At 54.7% G+C, this 19,137-nt stretch overlaps 1 protein-coding gene across 1 annotated transcript in view; it reads right to left on the bottom strand.

Annotated features, from left to right (window-relative positions):
• The window catches only part of LOC102988857 (plexin-A4), a gene marked incomplete at both ends in the record, with an annotated part of 54,164 nt that overhangs the window by 17,850 nt on the left and 17,177 nt on the right, over nt 1-19,137 (bottom strand). The window contains 3 exons of the mRNA XM_028485344.1: nt 2,326-2,516; nt 2,787-2,883; nt 9,964-10,164. Coding sequence (XP_028341145.1) covers nt 2,326-2,516; nt 2,787-2,883; nt 9,964-10,164 — 489 coding nt within the window. The remainder of the gene's footprint in view (nt 1-2,325; nt 2,517-2,786; nt 2,884-9,963; nt 10,165-19,137) is intronic.

Genomic DNA, 19,137 nt, shown 5'->3' with positions numbered 1-19,137 from the left:
GACCAAGAAGAAAGCCAGTCCCACCGTTTTCACCAGACACACCATTAGCAGTCCTGAGAGGCAGCCCCCTGGGGGATGGCTTCTTGCTACGGGGCTCTGAGGGTGTGGGGGCGGCAGGAAAGGAGGGGGGGCCCTCGTTCAGATGTGGCGCCAGAGGCATCCACCTGCCCTCCTTATCCAGATAATTCTGTAGGTAAAATACTTAAGTATCTTTCCCCAGTTTGAGAATCACTGTTGAGATTCCTACCCATTCAGGAGACTGAAGTTGGGGCTGAATGAAGCTCTCGGCACCTGGAAAACCAGGAATGTGCCAAAGCGGGGGGCACATCTAGAGGGCCACGCCCGAGAGGCTGCTTTGCCGGAGGAAGCTGCTTACTCACGAGGCAAGCTCCTTCCTGCTTTTACACATCCCCGGTGGGCATGCAGCATTTGTGAGGGAGGGTCCAGGGCATGTATGGGTGTGTTTGCCTTTGTGGTGGCAGAGGACAGCAATCCAGTAATCAAGAGACTTGGCCTTCAGGGCCCCTTGATTTACACTTTGGTCAGAGTAAATCTGAGCATCAGTCTTTTCATGTGGGAAAGGGTGATAATAACCTTGGCCTTGGAAGGCATCATGGGTTGAACTGTGTCCCCCTAAATCCACATGTTGAAGTCCTAAACCCCAGCACCTCAGAATTGTGACCTTCTTTGGAGAAAGGGTCTTTATAGAGGTAGTCAAGTCAAAATGGGGTCATTCAGGTGGGTCCTAATCCAATAGGACTGATGTCCTCATAAAAAGAGGAAATTTGCAGAGACACACATGGCAGGAAGTCAATATGAAGAGGCACAGGAAGAAGACAGCCACCTACAAGCCAAGGAGAGAGGCCTGGCACGGACCCTTGCCTCACAGCCATTAGAAGGAACCAACCCTGCGACACCTCGATCTCAACTTCCAGCCTCCAGAACTGAGAGACAATACATTTCTGTTGTTTACGGCACTTCACTGCAGCAGCCCTAGGAAACCACACAGCAGGGCTGTTGTGAGGCCGGATGAAGTGAGGGATATGAGGATATCTCACAAACTCTGAAGCACCACACAAATGTTCGGCCTGTGATCGTGCCCGCCGTTGTAAGGGTACCAGATACGGGTGTTTGTGAAACTGCACAGAGCTGGATGCCCACTGTCCCCTCACTACGGATGGACAGACTGAGCTTCCTTCTCGTCTTCTTCCCTCTGTGCCCCCGTGGCATTATTATCATCAGCATCAACCATGGCAAAGACGCACCGAGCCCCTACAGTGAGCTCAGTGCTGGGCCACAGGTGCAGATGTGTCCGACACCGGCCTGGAGCTGAGACATGCACGTCTTTCCCTTATTTTATGAGCGGAGCAAGGGATTCCAGCCCGGGTGCGGGGTACCTTAGAGGGTCTTCGTGCCGGGAGTGCGGGGGTGAAGACACCAGGGCAGTGATGGGCTTAGACACGCGATTTAAAAATGATTTTAACAATGTCAGTGATGAACGAGGAGGAGGAGGGTGATGAGATCCCCACGGACCGGGCATGCGGCCAGGCATCTTGCATGGATTCGCTCATGTAATCCCTGTCACTCCCCTGTGAGGTGGACGCTTCGACCCAGGGCACGGGTGAGCAAGCTGAGGCCTGGAGATAGAGATGAAGCAGTCCCAGGGGACCCGGCAGTTACTTGCGGTTAGCAAATGGAGCTGGGATTCAAACGCTGTTCTCTGTGACCCCACTGTGTGCATCTTTAGCCCTGGCCTGCCCCTCCCGGCTCCTTGTTCCACGGGCCCGTGTCCCCTCTGTCCTCCTGAACTGTGCTCCTGGTCCGTTTCTGCCATTTTACAGCTTAGGTCTTGCTTTGTGTGAGTCCCGAGGCCTCTGCACTTTGACCTGCGCCGCCTCTGCACTTTGACCTGCGCCACCTCTCCGGGGCTGGGCTCCACGCCCTTGACCCCCAGGCAGCCTCCACTCACAGGATGACTGCTTAATGAGGCCGCAGCTGATGGAGCTTCATGGCCTTGCCACCAGGACTCTTGGAGACAAGGAAGGGGTGTCGAGGACCGCAAGTCCTGTCGGACGCAGCTCACACGGAGACTCCATAGGACCCTCGAAACCCTCTCTGCTCTCCACCTCCCTTGATGAGGGGCGGGCCTCTGAGCCAAGCCTAAAGCCGCTACGGATTTGCAGGGAAATGAGGATGCCCGCAGCCAGCTGGGCACCTGGTGGTCACGGGGGTGACGGACTCCACGCCAGCCATGGCTCCCAGGGTCCCGCCCGTGGCAGGACAGGGCTCAGCGGCCCAGAGCGGGCCCAGCGGACCACGGCTCACCTCTGTGATGCGGGGATTCGTGCACTTGCTGTTGGTGCCCGACAGCTCCAGCCAGTGGCTCTCGTGGATGGGGCAGTGCTGCCGGAGGGTACACTGGCCCTGGCCCTGGCACCAGCCGCATTCGAAGTCCGGGTCCGCCTTGAGGCACAGCCCGCAGCTCTCACGCATGGCGCCGCACTTGTAGAGGTGAACTGTGGGCAAAGGGCAAGGGGGGCTTGGAGGTGGGGGCAGGGGGCTGGGAGGGGCCCGGGAGTGCGGGCCAGGAGGGCAGTGCTGGCCTGGATGATGGGCCGCGAGGCAGCCTTGCCCCCTCCGCCCTTCGGATGCAGGGGCCATCCCCCTGCGCCCAGGCAGTCACAGAGCAGTGAGAGCGGGCTTGGCGCCGGTGGGGGAGGGACTGGCCCTGCCCACCAATGGGAGCTGCTCCTCCCTCCCCCGCCTCCCGGGCCCTCCTTCCGCACCTTTATTCTGAGCTGGGTTATCGATGTTGAAGTGCCCGTTCCACACGACTGTCAGCTTCACCGGCAGGTTGTTGATCTCCATCCCTTCGTAGGAATACTGCAGCCAGGACCGGAAGGAAAGGAGAAAAGCTGGGTCACAGAGATTTCTAGGGAGGGCCCAATGTTCGGCCTGGTGTCCTCAAGAGTGCACGGGGTCAAAGGCAGGCCAAGACTGTGCGTGCATGTGTGTGTAAGCACACATAAGCGTGGGCGGGCAGGGTGGAGACGCACATCTCAGGGGACCAGAACAGGGGGTCAAGAAGCTGAGGCGGGGAGATGCCAGGCCTGGGGGGACACCCATTTGGAATGTGGGTTCACAGAGCAGATTTGAGCAAGTGGCGTGGCCACCTTCTGCGGAGGCCTGTTCCTGCCAGCTGGGCTCTCCCCTGGGAGTTAGTGAGAGAGGAGCCTCTCCCGCCCTGGCTGCCCAGGGCAACTTGCCAGTCCTCAGGGTGCTTTGGGGGCTTTAATTTCTAGGACACGTTCAGGGGAGGTGGGTGCTTTACCGGAGACCTGGCCAAGCCTGATCAATTTGCAGGCAGGGAGAGTGGTTGCAAAGGGGAAGCAATGAAGGAGCTGCACTCTTCAGGAGCTGAGCGGCTGAGGGTTAACAGAGAAGAGGACTGGGTGAGAGCTCACAGGTGAGGTGGGAAAACCTGAGGTCACCCTAGGGCACAAACCTGGGACTCTGGGTCAAGACTCCAAAGGCTCCAGGACAGAGCAGGGGCCCCAGCTCCACAGCTGCCCATGGTGGGGCTGCGGGGAGCTGCCTCTAGGCCTCTGGGCCCTGCTTCCCTGCCGAGCTCTCCTCTAATGTGCCACCCAGCTGGGTCCATCCCATGGGGCTGTGGTGCTAAGGCGGGGAGTGGGTGAAGCGGGAGGTACCTCTCAGGCAGCCCCAGTATGACAGCCCCCGTCTGCCTTCTGACAGCAGGCATTCTCTATCCCCGGGGAAGGAGGGCAGGCAGCAGGAACTTGGAACCTGCCCCGTGCAGCTTTTCCAGTCCCTACCTGATGATTTTCTCATTATTCCACTAGATTCTGCCCACCACAGGGGGTGGGATGGAGGGTCAGAGCTGAGACAGGTTTTCTGCAGAGGAGGGGCTGAGGATGGGCGATTTGTTGGAAGAGTTCAGTCCAGGAGACTTGGTCTGAAGTTGTGGTTGCAGAGCCAGTGGGCTCTTTCAATGCAGAGTTTAAGTTTGGTGGGGCTGGGCCGTGGGGATGTTCGCGGCTGTTGTGTCGGGCCGCTGATGCTCCCTCCTTCACTGAGGGGAGGGCAGCACAGAAACTCGGGAATGCACCGGCTGTGGAGGGTCTCAGCGCCCCTGCCTCTGTAGCTTATCCGTAGGGGCTTCTAAAGGAGATGTTATCATCTTAACCTGGGAAATTGCCTATGTTCCTGAGTGACAGAACGTGCTCCATGATGAGCATGCTGTGATGCTGTCCTCCTACAGAAACGTAAGTAGGGTGTGTGTCCAGCCTTCCTCGGGCTCTAACCTAGCGCGCCAGAATTTTTCACTAACTCCCTGGTGATGACGCCCAGGCCAGGGCGCCACGTGTAGTGTTTGTCCCGCAATGGCGGGGGTTTGCCTTGCACCATCCACACTCTCGTATAATCTCCCTCGAGATCGATGACACCTGGGCCAAGGCCAGGGTCTGGGCTGAGCCACAGCATAAAGCAAAGCTCCCTACCCCTGCAGAAACAACACTGGAGAATTTTTTTTCATCATCCCATAACTCAGCTGGGGACTCATAAGCTTTTTGCCACGTAGCCCACTAGCCAACTCCCCGGAGATTAAGTTTTTCGCGTCTGGGTGGGTCGTTCCAAATCGTCGTGAGTTTTCTCAAAAAAACCCTCTTCCCCTCTCATGGTGGTCTATGGACCACCTTAATCAGAGTCATGGGGGTGGGGCTGGGGCTGAAGTCTACTAAATGCAGATTCCAGGGCCCCACCCAGACCTGCCGAATTGGAATCTCTGGAGACAGGAGCATTTCCAGTTAGGTACTGTGAGCCTGGTGCTGCTAAAGTTAGAGAATCGCTGCTCCTTGCCATCTGCTAGCAGCAGGGAGCCAGAGGACAGCCAAGGGGGAGGTGTGTACGGGAGGCGGGGGGAGAACCCTTTCCAGACGCCCCTTCCCATTTCCTCCTCTAGCCAAGCTCCACTGCCCCCATCCTTCCCGTCTCCTTCCTCCAAGGCCCCGGTGGGGGAAAGGTGGCAAGGGCCAGTGTCAGGCTGCTCCGACCTCTAGGAGGGATGCTGGTGGTGCCTAAATCGGCATCGAAGCCAGGCTCCTGCCTCTCAGGTCTGGGTCTGTCTCAAAGTGGAAGCAGCAGGCAGCAACCAGGGGCGTGTTGGCCGAAGATCAAGAGAACCTTCAGGCCCCTCTCAGGAAGGACCTGAGATACCCCAGAGAGCAAGGCATGACATACCGCCCACGTATGCATGGGAGTGTCTGCGTGCATGAACGACCGTCTTCGCACGCGTGCTGAAGTGAGAAGAGGTCTGTGCACATGCGTAGGATCTATGCATTCAGATGTGCGTGTGCATGTGAGCACACAGGGGCACACACGTGTACTGCCACGTAGGGGCTCCGCAGTGACCGGCTGTGTGAATGTGGGCAGAGGATCCGAATCTCAGACCGCCCACGTGTAAAGTGGGAATTACACGCGGTGCGTACCTCACGGGATTGTTGGGAGGGTTCAAGATAACCATCCGATGCTCTGGGCACAGTGCCTGTTGCAGAGGATGAGCACCCAAATATTATCGTGTATGTGAATCTACGTGTGTACACTTGGGGATGCTGTGCAAAAATATACCTGTGCTCCCTGTGTTTACGTTTATGTGGAATAATACTAGCAGCACTTATTGAGTGTTTCTGCGCCAGACACTTGGTACACATGGAGGTGGATGCATATGAGGACACTTATGTGTTCAGATGTGCGTGTGTGTGCACACATTTTCTTTTTGAAGGAAAAATACAAAAGGCTTTAAGGATCGAATATGCTGGGCATTGCTTCCTCTTTCTCCCCCCCGTTCCTGAGATCTCAATTCTAAAACATCACAGAAATCATTAACCCCGGTGTTGCCCACCAACCCCTTGACCTCCCCGCTCTAGGGAGGTCATGCTCCTTCCTGGAGGTGCCCTCTCTCCCCCTTGACCTGCATCCTGCAGGGGGAGGGGCGGACTGCTGGGGACCCCGGACCACTGGCTCGCATCCCCCACCACTCCCCACCTCTGCTCCACTTAGCATTTATATAGCTCTCTATGATCAGTGGGCACTTGATCTGCACAAAGCCCAGAGCTGGGGGAAGAGAGTTTCAGGCTCCTATGGGCCAGGAGGTTAAGTGTCTCAGTCAAGGTCTGGCTCATCGTGGCCCAGCGCTTGGACGACGTTGCTCATAGCCTGGGGAAAGAGTGAACCTGTTTCCCTACCTTCTAGAGCAAAGAGAGGACCTCTGTATATTCCCTCCAACCATTCCCTTGTCTGAGATATTTTGCTGGAAAGTTCTATCATTCTATCACCAACGTAAGACACCAGTGTATGCTGTGTCCATCTCCAGGACCCCAGAGGCTCAGCGGACCCATTCCCAGCTGTGTTCCAGTAAAGCGGGAAGGGGGAAAATCTACCCCCTATCGGTCTCCCTGTCCTTGTTTTGCACGCAGTAAATTGGGGCACCACGAGAAACCATGGGGCCACCGTGGGTCGGTGGAAGATGGGCCTAGAGCCCTAGGGCCTCACGGCCGGCACTGCAGCCGGCCGGCTGTCCCCTGTGGCCCACTGACTCCCGTGATTGCCAGTGACTGAGGGGCGGGACTGGGCACTATTAACAGCAGCACTTGACTCTCCTGGAGCCTCCGTCTAAGGGAGGCCACGAATACCCACAGTTGCTTCTAACCCTCCTCCAACTGCTGCCTGTGAGCTGCCCTGTTCTCTGCCAACAGGCCCCCGAGGGCTACAGTGATTGGCCCAGGGCCTGTCCCCAAAGAGTGGGCTGGAAGTGACCTGCCTGTCCACCCAGCCCTGTGTCACCCCATGCAGAATGCTCCTGTGTCTCTCTTTCCCTTCTCTGCTCTCCTCTGAGACCTCCTCTGCCATCAAAAATCAAGGGTGGCGGGGCGGGGTTGATTTCTCTGTTGGATCCTTCTCTCCTCCTCCCCCCATTCCAGAGAGGTCATTTAGGAAATGAAACAACAGTAACTCTTCTTCCACGATCCTCTCTGAGGCAGATCAGACCCTGCTATAAAGTGCTCAGTTGCTGGTTTTGGCCTAACCTTTGATTAGGGGGTGTGTTATGAAACTGGGTTAAAGTTCTGAATTTGCTACTTACTTGCTGCGTGACCTGGGGCTGGTCACTTGCCCTCTCTGGGCTTTAGAGACTCGCCTGCCCCCAGCCGTCACAGGATCGAGTAAATATTCTCTCAGGTCTATTCCTGCCCTGATGGTATGTTGGTTGTTTTCCATAACTATGGTAAGGGAGGCTTGCCCCTGATTATGACCCCAAAATTTTTTTAAGGAAGTCACTTGACAGCAAGCAGCACCTTGGCCCAAACATCATGTCAACTGGGATCCTACTGACTCCCTGAAAAGAGAGGCTCTTGGGAGGTCAGAGCTGAGCCCTCCCGAACTGTGTGATTCCAGCAGGTCCTGGTAGGCAGAGGGGACCCTCCTGGAACCTACTCTTTGTGGGGTACACCTCCTGTTGCCTCAGTTTCTAAGACTTGAAAATGGTAGAGAAACAAACATTCCCATCACCTTTCTTACTAGGGTGTTGAAGTGAAAAATGCAGGCAGGCAGAGTAGACCGAGCTGGCCGAGTTGCTTTGGAAGCGGGGCCCTGGCGGCACTGAGAACTGTCCCTGGGGGTGGGGAGGCCTCTGGGGGATCCCCAAGTCCAGGGGGCCAGAGTTCAGTACAAGCCCTCCCCCACTCCTCAGGGGAGGGCAGGGTGCAGGCAGGGAGCTTAGAAGTCACGTCCTCTCCTTGGCGGTCAGAGCCTTGGGCTCCAGGTCTCTAGCCCCAATGTCATGTTCCCACCATGGTTTTGGTGTCTCTAATCTCCTGGAAGCAGATCTGGAGGTACCCAAGCCCATGTACCCTGGAGGTTGACTGACTGGGTAGGACCCCGTGGACCCTTGTCCAGGGCCTGGGGCCTCCAGGGACCGGAAGCAGATTTGACCATCATGCCCTGGGACATCGGGCTCCAGGATGTGAAATTCCCACGCAAGGAGCTGTGTGACTGGTGATTTCTTAGATCCTGAGAATTCAACATCAGACCGGCAGACGCCCATGCCGGGAGTCAGCAGTGCCTTTCCTCGTCCCACTGGTGCCGACGGGGGTGCCAGCACTAGGCTCCCCGAGGGGGCACCACAGAGGAGGAGACCTGGCCCTCACCTACCCAGCTGTTACCTGGGGTACCTTCCTCTATTCAACAGAGTCAGCCGAGGCACAGGGCCCGTGACGCCCCCACCCCTCCCCTGGGGGAACTCAGAGGCCGCAGACTCTGTCCCCGCTCCTGACACCTCTGAGGCCGGGATCCCCGCGGCAGCTTCTCTGAGGAAACGAGGCTGTTCTTCCCGAGGCCTGAGATCCCTACAAGCCTTCCACTGAGTCAAATGTGGGACTCACACTTACTGTTCCCGCGGGACTTGCTTATTTGGGGGAGAATCATTTGAGCCAGACTCTTGGGGCTGTTTTGCTTGGTCTCAGGATTCACGAGGAAGCAGGAGGTGTTTAACATCCCTTTTGCTTGCAGGTTTAATGTGGGGTGCTGCAGAAATCTGCAACACAGCCTGGCCGCCAGTGCAGGGGGGAGATGTGGACATGGGAGGGGTGGGGACACATCTGGGGTTTCAGAGGTTGGGAGGTCTTGTAATGCTGAGCAACGCTGTGCCAGCATGTGAGCCTCTCTGAGCTCCATTTACCCCTAGATTGCTTCCCACAGGAAGAGTGGGGTGCTCCCAGGAAGAGCTTTGTCCGGGCCTCTCCTGATCCCACATCACATCTCCAAATACAGTCACCGCCTATGAGTACCCAGAAGCAACGACAGGGATGAATGGCAGGCAGCGTGGTATGGGAGGAGACCCCGGACCCAGGCCTGACCCTGCCACTCGCGAACTGTGTGACCTTGAGCATGTCACTTACCCTCTGGGCAAGGGCGGGTTACCTGGAAGTCAATGGAGACTTCAGGGCCCTGCACTCACCCACATGGCCCTTCCTAAGGCCTGCCTGCATATCTCATTTGTACTGATGTATTTCATTCTTAAAGAAGGTCCCCCTAATTATATAACTCTCAGCCCCACCAACCCAATCCTGCCCCTACTTCTGGGCCTCCAGTTTCTCCTCTGTACAGTGAAGAAGAAGGTGGGTTTCACACAGCTTGAAAATGTTACGAGTCTTTAAGGCTGTTAGTCTCTGAGCGTCTGGGTGCACAGAGATAGCCCAGAAAGAGGGAACGAGGGAGAGCCGGGGCTGGAAAGGCCACAGGGCCGGGGGGAGCTGGCAGGCAGGCGGTGCACTGTTAGGGCACACTGTGTGGTGACCAGGGATCAGGCGAAGGCTGTTGGCAGCGGGGGGCTGCTGACCCATTGTTGGTCCAGCATGGACCCAACCTGGATCTCTAAATACTGGGCAGGGTTTGTGTGGATCTACACAGCACAGCCCCGGGGGACTCCTTCTTGTTCCAAGGCCCCTTTTGCAGGCGCTGGTCTGTCTCAGAAGCCTCGCGTGCTGGGAAACAGCCTCTGTGTGGCTGTACAGGCCGAGGTGCGCCTTTGTGGGCTCAGATGAGGCCCCCAGGTCAGCCCTGGTAGGAAGTCAGGACCCAGGGTTTCCAGAGCTGCTCTCAGGAAGGAGGATGGGCACGCCCTGCAAATACACCTGCCCACAGATAGTGCTCAGCAGCCCCAAGGCGGGCCCCAAAGCCCCTTGCGCCGCAGCCCCTGTTGGGTCACCACGACAGGGCCACACCTACAGGCAGACACTTGGTGGACTTGGCTGCGCTGGCAGGCTTAGAGGAAGCAGTTGTCCGGGGGAGCCGAGCGGTTCTGTGGGTGTTGGGGGCAGTCCTGCCGAGCGGAGCTGACCTGACCCTAGGAGAGCGCCCCGGCGGGCGGGGACACGGGGCGGGACTCACAGAGGTGTTCTGGCACTGCACGCTGGAGCTGTTGAAGCGCAGGGCGGGCACCCTCTGCTCGCTGCCCTGGATGCTGAGGATGCACTCGTACCCGCGCTGCCCCGACTGCGGCTGGGGGAGGTTCTTGGCCTTGAGAGTGATGGGCTTGATCACCTCCACGGGCACCAGGATCTTGTCCACTCGCAGCAGCTGCGGGCAGTCCTGGGGACAGACAGTGGGGCTCAGGTTGGGTGGCGGGAAGCCGGAGGTGGGGGAGCCCCTGGTATCACCCAGACGTTCTCAGACTCCACCCTCCCCGGGACTCCCCACGCACGGCCCTCGGCACTGCTGCCCACCCCCGGCCACCGTGGAGGAGGCAGCGAGACTGAGCAGCCCGGGTCCCGGCATCACCACCTTGAGGCCCCTCCTCACAGAGCTCGTCCCCTGCCCGCTTCAGCTTCTTTTTCAACGCGCTCCAGACCCTCTGGTCCGGACTCCCGGTGGTCCCCTCTCAGCACCCTCCTCCCCTAGCAGACTGACCCTACTGGCTGGGCGTCCTGTCCCACTTTGGGCTGAGGACCGCTTTGCCTCAGTTCCAGGCTGCCAAGAGCTGGGACAGAGGTGCCCAAGCGAGCAGCTACACAGTGACACAGAGCCCTGGGCCGAGACTCCGGAATGTGAGTCTGGAGGGGGTGGGAGGACCTTCCATAAGGCATTTGGGAATGTTCTGAGATGAGCCCCAGAGACCTTCGAAATCCAGAAGCTTCTGACTGAGCTCTGGGGATGGCCGGACCCCAAGAACATGCCCCTCAGAGCAGGTACACTCTGAGTCCCCTCCAGCTGTTCATCCCTGAGCCGGGGGGGCCCCCGAGCACATTCGAGCATGGAGGACATGAATCACTGGGCCCCTTTTCGCTGGGGCAATCAGCTCTGTCCAGGGAGGGCTGCTGGGGGGAGAACGGGGTCAAAGAAGGAGCACGGTGGTCGGCCCTGCTGGGAGGTGGAGCTGGTGTGTGGCTGGATTCACAGGAGCTGCGCGGAAGAGAGCCTTGGCCTGGGCGGCGGTGAGGCCCCGGGCCAGGCAGGTCCCACCAGCCCCAGATTCCTCCCCCTGTGGCACTGTCTGGGGCATGCCCAGCAGACAGACGGCTTCTGGGCAGGTCGACGGACAAAAGCATGGCCCACACATCCTTCGTGAGGACGCTGCCCCGTGGGCTCACTGCTGACTCTCAGGGGCCCCCCTGACCTCAGCCCTCTTCCCCAGCAAAGTAAGGCAGAAAGGAGGCCAGGGCAAGGGCAGATGGGAGGGGCCCCAGGCAATCAGGCACCCGGCGGCTGTCCCCCGGGGGTCTGAAAACAAACACGAGCCCCTCGGTCACTGAAAGCTGGAGGGAGAAGAGCTCTAGGGCCGCTGAGCTTCTGACGAGCTGTGGAACCCTGAGCTCATCACCCATCAATCCCCACTTTTGAGACTCAGCTACCTCATCTGTCAATTGGGTGGCATCCAAGGACCCATTCAGCTCTAACCAGTCCTGAGTCCATGACTTGGGTGGTCTCACCTCTGTTCTTCCCGATTACCCTGCAGCCTTGCTTTAGGGAAGCACCCCAGGCCCATTAAATGAATGCCCTCCTCTCCTCCAGGCTATCCATGCCTTTATCCTGGAGAACGGCTAGACGGGCAGCGGCGGGCCCAGCAATTCCACTTCTGAGTTTGCATCCAGAAGAACTGAAAGCAGAGGGTCTCGAAGAGATACTTGATGCCTGTGCTCAGGGCAGCAGTACCCACAACAGCCAAAAGGTGGAAGCAACGGAGGTGCCACCACAGATGGATGGGTAAGGAAAATGTGATATATACACGCAATGGAATATGATTCAGCCTTAAAAAGGAAGAGAATTTAAACACATGCTAAGTCATGGGTGAATCCTGAAAACATTATGCTGAGTGAGATAAGCCAGTCACTATAGGACCAACACCACACGATTCCACTCCGATGAGGTACCTAGGGTAGTAACATTCATAGAGACAGAAGGTAGAAGAGTGGTTTCTGGGACACGAGAGAAGGGGGAATTAGTGTTTAATGGGTGCAGAGTTTCAGTTGGGAAAGATGAATAGAGTTTTGGAGATGGATGGTGGTTATGGCTGTACAACAACGTGAATGTATATACTTATTGCCACTAAACTGTACACGTAAAACTGGCTAAGATAGTACATTTTATGATATGTGTATTTTGACGCAGTTTAAAATAAATAAAACAAAGAAGAGCAGCAGGGAGGCAGGCCAGCAGGAGGGGGAAGGGACAGAGGACACGGCCTGAACCCTGCCTGTGGCCTGGAGGCTCTAGATCGTGTGGGTCTCCAGGGACCTTGAGGTCCCACGTGGAGTGAGAATCTTATAGTTCCAGCCTGTGCCCTTGCCTCTGCTGCCATCTCATCCCCCTGCTCCGGCAAGATGAGAACTCGGGACACGTAGAAGACAAGAGAGATTTTGTGAAAAGGACGAAGCTGGAGCGGGAGATGTGTGATGTTGGGGACTCAGGAGAGAAGACGGATGACAAGTGGGGAGCTGTGAGCCAGAGGGGCCGGGCCAGTCCTGACCCCGCCCTTCCCTCCACCCGAGGACCTGGCAGCTGTCCCTCTCCTAAAGCACGCACGGTCTGACCTTGCCTCCCGCTACGAGCTGCGTCTAGGGTTGCATTGCAAGGAAGAGCAGAAGAGTTGGGGGTCTCTCATCCCCAAGTCCCACAGGAAAACATGGCAGCTCAAGAATGGTACACTGAGGGTGTCTGAATCTGAGAGTCCTCTGAACCAACCCGAGGATCCCTTCTACTTTGCAAAGGAGAAACCAAGCCGGGGAGAGGAAAACTATTGGTTCAGTGTCAAGAGATGTGCTGGCAGCTGAAGAACTCCCATGCCAACCCGCCATCTTTCCTCCTCTTAATGAGAGAGGCAAGTTCCTACTGGCAGAGTAGGACCACCTTAGGATGGGATGGTGGGCCAGGGTTTCCCAGAGAGGAGCTGGCGGCCAGGGGGCTTCGAAATCCTCCCGCGGTGAGCTGGAACCTCGCCTGGGGGCCGGGCCGATTCTGGTCCAGGATGGAAGCTAAGCCTCTCTCTCTTCCCCTGTAAGATTCTCACTGAGGCTTGTTATGAGTTCTCTAGTGAGTCCTGATGGCCAGTGGCCCCATAATGGCCTAGTTTGCATAGGCCACTCTGAGACTAAGTTATTAATAATAATTGGAGAGGCCCAGGGCTGGGCTGGGCCCATTTTCCTCTGGTGGCACTGCTGACTGACCCCAGCGTCCCTCCTAATTGAAATGTAAAATGGCAATTTTTCCCTAGACAACAAGGCATAAAGGGACCACGGCCACCGTGCTGCCCCCTCCTCTCACCCCATCTCTCCAGACCCTGCCCAGCCTCATGCTGAGATCCCAGGTACAAAACCACCTCTGAGTCTGATGCTCGCAGGAAATTTCAGAGTGACTTCCACGTTTCTCCATGACTCTGAGGCCCTGTTTCCCAGCACTTCGGCCGTGGTCCTCACCTTTGCGCTTTCTTAACTAGAAAGAACCTGGTTTGGGAATCCCATACGTATAAGTGCAAGTCCATCTTCCTCCTGCAAATCTGAGTCTTGAAAGAACTCTAAACATTGCTCGGCTTCACTACGAACGGGGATTAAAAACTCATCCTCTACAGGGTCATTTGCGGGGAGTCCATGAACTACCATGTATAACGCATCTGGCACAGAGGGAGCAAGTGCTCAAAAACGTTTGTTCTTTCCTCGTCCTTCCCCCTTGGCTCAGGCTGCACCTGGCCCCTCAGCTACTACCTTTTCCTACCTCGTTTCCCAAGGATCTGTCTCCCCTGCCCCCGCCTCTGTGTGCTTTTCCATAAACACCCATCAATTCTCATGGTCCAGCCTATCCACCCCTTCGAAGCTTCAGAGCCCAACAATTTCAACAGCTCTGAGTGCCCCAACACAACAGGAATGGCTAGGGAGTTCCCAGTTCTGTTCACTGCTCATCTAATGGCAGTCCCCTCTTCTGGAAGGGTCCGCGTGCTCTGAGACAGGACCTTCGCCAGCCAGCCAAGTGGCCTTGGGCACGTCCCCAAACCGTCTGAGTCTCCTCATCCATAAAATGAAGAGGCTGGTTTGGATTCCACGAATTTTATGGTCCCAATTCTAATATTAACCCAGTAGATGACCTGGGACACATCCTCATATAACCTTTCTGAGGCTCAGTTTTCCCATCTTTAAAATGGGGGTAAACAATACCTGTTAAACTAGCTCAAAGCGTGGTATTCAAAATATCGACCACTGCATGCTGGAGGAGGTGGGGGTCTTTGCAGGGTAGGTTGGTCTCCTGAAAGTGCCATTTACCTACCAGGAGGGAAGTATTTTAATAACTGGTGTATTGTGACCTGGCATAGTCATACAGGTGGGTATGGCTCTCATAGGTAGTGCGTGATGCTGTTATTCTAGCTAACACAATTAACACGGTGCAAGGGGTACAAGGTTTCAACGCAGGGCACATCCCACCACCTCTATCATCTTACACATATTTTGCCACGTGCTACCTTGTTTCATAGCACAACACATATAATCACCACCACGTGATAGCACACCAGCTATCTCAGTTCCCACAGTGACCATGAGCAAAACACTCTCACCATCATCTTACTGACTTTTGTCCCCAGATGATGATCTAGCCCCCTTACAGAATTCCTTAAAAATATACTGCCCCTCTCTTTTCAAGGAAGATATTTCTCTGCACAATCATTTGAAAGGGCCAGCTCTTGGAGGGTAGAAAACGCCTGCATTTAGCAACGAGTATTTGGAGACAAATGCATACAATAAGAACCAGATTCGCTTGGAGTCTGTTTAGCCCGTGGCTATGTTCTGCAGTCCTGAGAATGCGCTGAGGTGAGGGAGAAGGGTGGCTTGAGGTGCAAGAAGATCTTTAAATGGCTTGGCTTTCAGGAAGTGGCTCCAGCGGGCTCCAGGTCCATCACCTAGCCCTGTGCATGTTTTGGTTTCCACTGAAATGCACACAGAAGTAAAGACAGCACCGCTAATTGCAGGGGGAGTATCAACGTATGAGAGCAAAAAAAGATGCCTTTCCATCTACCACGTCCAGCATGTCGGTGGCTGCTTTATACAGAGGTTTCATTGCATATTTAAATAATTGAACACGACATAAAGAATGCTGTCCAGCTGGGAGAGGAAAAGCTGCCTTCAGGGCTGGTGCTTCCTCGGGAGGGGGTGCCGGGCTGTGGATTTACGGTCCCTAGTGTGTTTACAGGATGAGGGCTCTAATTCTCTCAGCTGTTACCGCGAGGCTGGGGGGATGGGAAGCTCTGGGGCGGGGGGAGCTGGGTAGGGGCAGCTAGGGGATAAGTAAATTGCAGGTCGCCCCTCCCCCCACGTCACCTCAGCCCCATCAATTCCAAAGACAAGTCAGCACTAGCCACAACCGACCCCCGAAATTTACACTCACCTTCTCAGACCCATGGTGCCCAGCACAAAAATGCAATGCACCGTATATTTTCTTTGCTGTTCCCCAAGTTTATGCCATTAATGTGATCTACGATGGGCTGGTTTATGGAGAGAGCAAAGTAATAATACAAACAGGAAATACCCATAATCTTAAGTGGGGGAAGGGCAGATGAGATGGATGGAAAGTGCAGTTGAGTGGAGAGATGGCAACCCAGTAATGGAATACCTGCAGCGGGGGTGGCGCACAGGGGTTTGGCTTTGTTTTCTCAAAGGAGGGTGAAGGGCATGGCAAGGGTGCTTTTGTTCCCTCCGGTTGGATCCCAGAGGACCGTAAGAAGGGGAGCTGAATCGCTGACAAGGTGGGCTGGCCTGATCTCCTTCAAGTCCAGTGGGGGATAAATGCCCTCGGCCTGCCCTGTCTCCGGGCATGGGGCTTATTTCAGCAGCTGTCCCGAGGCCCGGACTTTCCCTGCTTTGCCGGAGCTTGAGTCCCAGGGAGGGCTGACCTTGGGATCAGCAGATTTCCCGATACCTGTCCTGGCAACAGATTCAACTCAGCGGTATCGGGGTGGTAGGGGATCTGGGGAGAAACTTTCAAGCACAGCTTTGGAAATCAAATAGAATTCATTTTGCCTCTTCTGATCTTACAATTGTTCTCTGGAGTAAACACTCTGGTTGAACTTCAGGAAGAGAGGGGCTGCAGGAACTTCCTCTTTGAGCCTGTATTTAATGCGCCAGATGTGCCTCGGCTTCCTCGCAAAGCCCATCCAGCCTGGAGCCCAGAGAATGCAGCTTCAGCCGCAGCTCACTTTGCTTTTCAGTTTAGATGAGAAATAACAGCAAAATAGTCCAGCGAGGATAAATTCTTGTCAATGGATTTGCTTTTCCATGGAAGTTCGCCTTTGTTCCCCAAGGATCACTGCTATTTTTTTTTTTGATCACTCTTATTAAGTGTGTGGGCCTGATGGTGGGGCTCAGGTCACCCAGCAGAGGAGCCTGGGGATTCCAAAGCCACTTGGAGACCAGTGGTCCCTCCCGCCTGGTGGAGGTGAGAGCGTGGCCCTGTTCATGGCTGCCCTGGTGAAAGTCCATTCCAGTGGGAAGCAAGGAGTCTTCGCTGATACTGGGAGAACAGGACTGAAAAGACTCTGAGGTCCCACTTGAGCTTTCCCTCGCCTTTCTCTCCCTCTTCTCTTTGGTACCCAGGATCTGGCAGCTGATCTAAAGACCCAGGGTTGTTATCACAATGTCATCATTAGTTGAAACAAAATCATTCCTTGTAACTGGAATATAGTGACTATAAACAACATATGTTATTGGGCGTCCTATTTCTAATAATTGTAATTACTCGAGAATACTTGCCGTTAATATAATAACAACAATGATTGACCAGTTCTCTGTTCCAGACCAATAACTTCACCTGAATGCACTCTTTGTTCAGGGGAAAAAAAAGAGGTAATTCAACATGCCTGGTGATAGTCAACAAAGCCAGTGTTGAAACTGGAAGACGCCCGGATGAAAGCCTTCCTAGGGATACAGGATGCTACTGCGGAGTTGAAGGGCCACCTGGCAGCCTCCCTCTTGCCTAACAAAAGGCCTCTGTCTGCATCCCCACACTCAAAGGTTGAAAGCAAATGAAAACCTAGGGACTTCCAGAGAATCGCTGGGCCTGGGTCTCCCCTTCATTCCCAGGGTGAGTCTGGAAGTCCAGGGGAGCTCCAGGCCTGAGGCTGTGTGAGCCCCGCTATTGGCAGAACTGGGAGACCTAGGCCACACTTGGACACTCACCCGGTAAGACCACGTCTTGGGCGTGGATTTCTCTTTGGTGCTCTCCAGATTATTTCCACTGATAATTACAGAACTTTAGCAATCATGTGGACCAATGGTCCCATTTTACACGTCTCTAAATACAGATCTACAGATCTCTTACACACCTTTAAACCTCCCACAATGCCCTGAGTATGGGAAATGTTCAAGAAGTGGGTAATGTAGGATGAGAGGTGACCTGTAACAATGCTACAGAGTATCATGCCCTGAATAAGCTCTTCCCCTGGCATGGAGAGGGGACACTTGTGCCTGGGGCTTCTACAAAATCAACTTTCAGATGTGTAATTTTCTTTGTTACCCCTTATTCCTGTTACCAGCTCTTCCCAGAAACAAAAATATAGAAAACAAAACAACGACCTTAAAAAAAGATCATTATATTTCTGTTAGCAGCCGGGGCTTTTTTTTTTAAGCTCTGAGGACAATGACCTTCTTCCGCTGACCCACAATGGCTGGAATCAGCCAACAGTCCACAAATATTTATTTACTTCTTTTCCCCTCATCTCCAGGGAGACGCTGCTACAACAACCATCATGAGGTGGTCCACTCTGGCCTCTCCTCTGTGTTATATTCAAAACGGTCCATTATCGAGCTGGGTAGAATGCAGCCTCCCATTGTGGACCAGGAGCACAGCCTTAAAACTTCCCTCCCTTAGAATAAATAAGCATCCAAGAAAAAGCGAAGCCAAAGTTAATTCCATTCAGTGAAGTGATAAGGGAGGCATGGCGATTCCAAGATACCTGGGAGCCTGTCACTGTGATGGCTTGCCAGGCTCACGGTACAAGGGCTCATGTAAAAAGGAAAGAGTTGGGGGGGCCACAGCGGTGGGTTTGTCCTTCTTCACATCCCTCCATCCGTCATGTTCCTCCAGGCTTCTTCCTCTTCTGGGGACCCCGGCACCACACCCTCTGAGGGTCTGTGAATCCCCAGTGACCTTTGCCACCACCAGGTACACATGGGTGCTGTGCCTGGCTTGCAGTCTGGGCACTTGAAGCCATTATTCTTTTATGGAGATCCCTGAATTGCACTGGGAAACGTGGTGGGCTATTGTTTTATTCTTTTCTAGGTTTTTTTCCTCTTTCTGAGCAGCAGATGCCAGCTGCTTTTACATATTTAAAAGAAAGAAAGTTGGGACAAGAGGGGCAAACAAGACAGAAAAAGCAGAAATTTGAAAAACCTCCTTCAAGGTAATTAAATGATTAGGGGCCTTTGAAATCCACCAGAGAGCTCAATTGTCTCTGTTTTCATTTTATTCTGGGGCTTCTCTGCACATGAAATCCCTGCCAGATACACCAGCCTGGAAAGCTGGAGAGAGCCTGAAAACCTCTTTGTCTCCACTGCCATCAAGTTACTTGTAGGTTTCTGAACAACATAAGAAGAGGCGCTTCCTGGGCTCTTAGCCCCTGGTTGGGTGGGTCAACCAGCCCTTGTTCTGCTTCTGACCCCGCACCCCAAGACAAAGGCCCAGGATTGAGGAGAATGGATAGCCTTTTTTAAAATTTCTTTTTGAAAAAATATTTTATTTATTTATTTGTTTGGCTGCGCCAGGTCTTAGTTGGGGCACGTGGGATCTTTTCGCTGCGCTCGTGGGCTCTTAGTTGCGGCATGCATGCAGGATCTAGCTCCCCAACCAGGGAATGAACCCAGGCCCCCTGCACTGGGGGTGCGAAGCCTTAACTGCTGGACCACCAGGGAAGTCCCGAGAAGGTACAGCCTTTTATCAGGTTCTTCATGCCAAGGTGTGCCCCTTGGCTGTCAGACCCCTGTCTATCCTATTAGCTTTAGCTCCGCTTTGTCTCAGTTAAAAAAAAAAAGAAGCAGAGAATTGACACATAAAAATTAGATTCACATTCCTACTTAAAGCCAAGACACAACC

This window comes from Physeter macrocephalus, unplaced genomic scaffold (assembly GCF_002837175.3).
Source record: "Physeter macrocephalus isolate SW-GA unplaced genomic scaffold, ASM283717v5 random_378, whole genome shotgun sequence".
Taxonomy (NCBI): Eukaryota; Metazoa; Chordata; class Mammalia; order Artiodactyla; family Physeteridae; genus Physeter; species Physeter macrocephalus.
The sequence above is the reverse complement of the archived record's forward strand: the minus strand, read 5'-3'. Positions and strand labels throughout refer to the sequence as shown.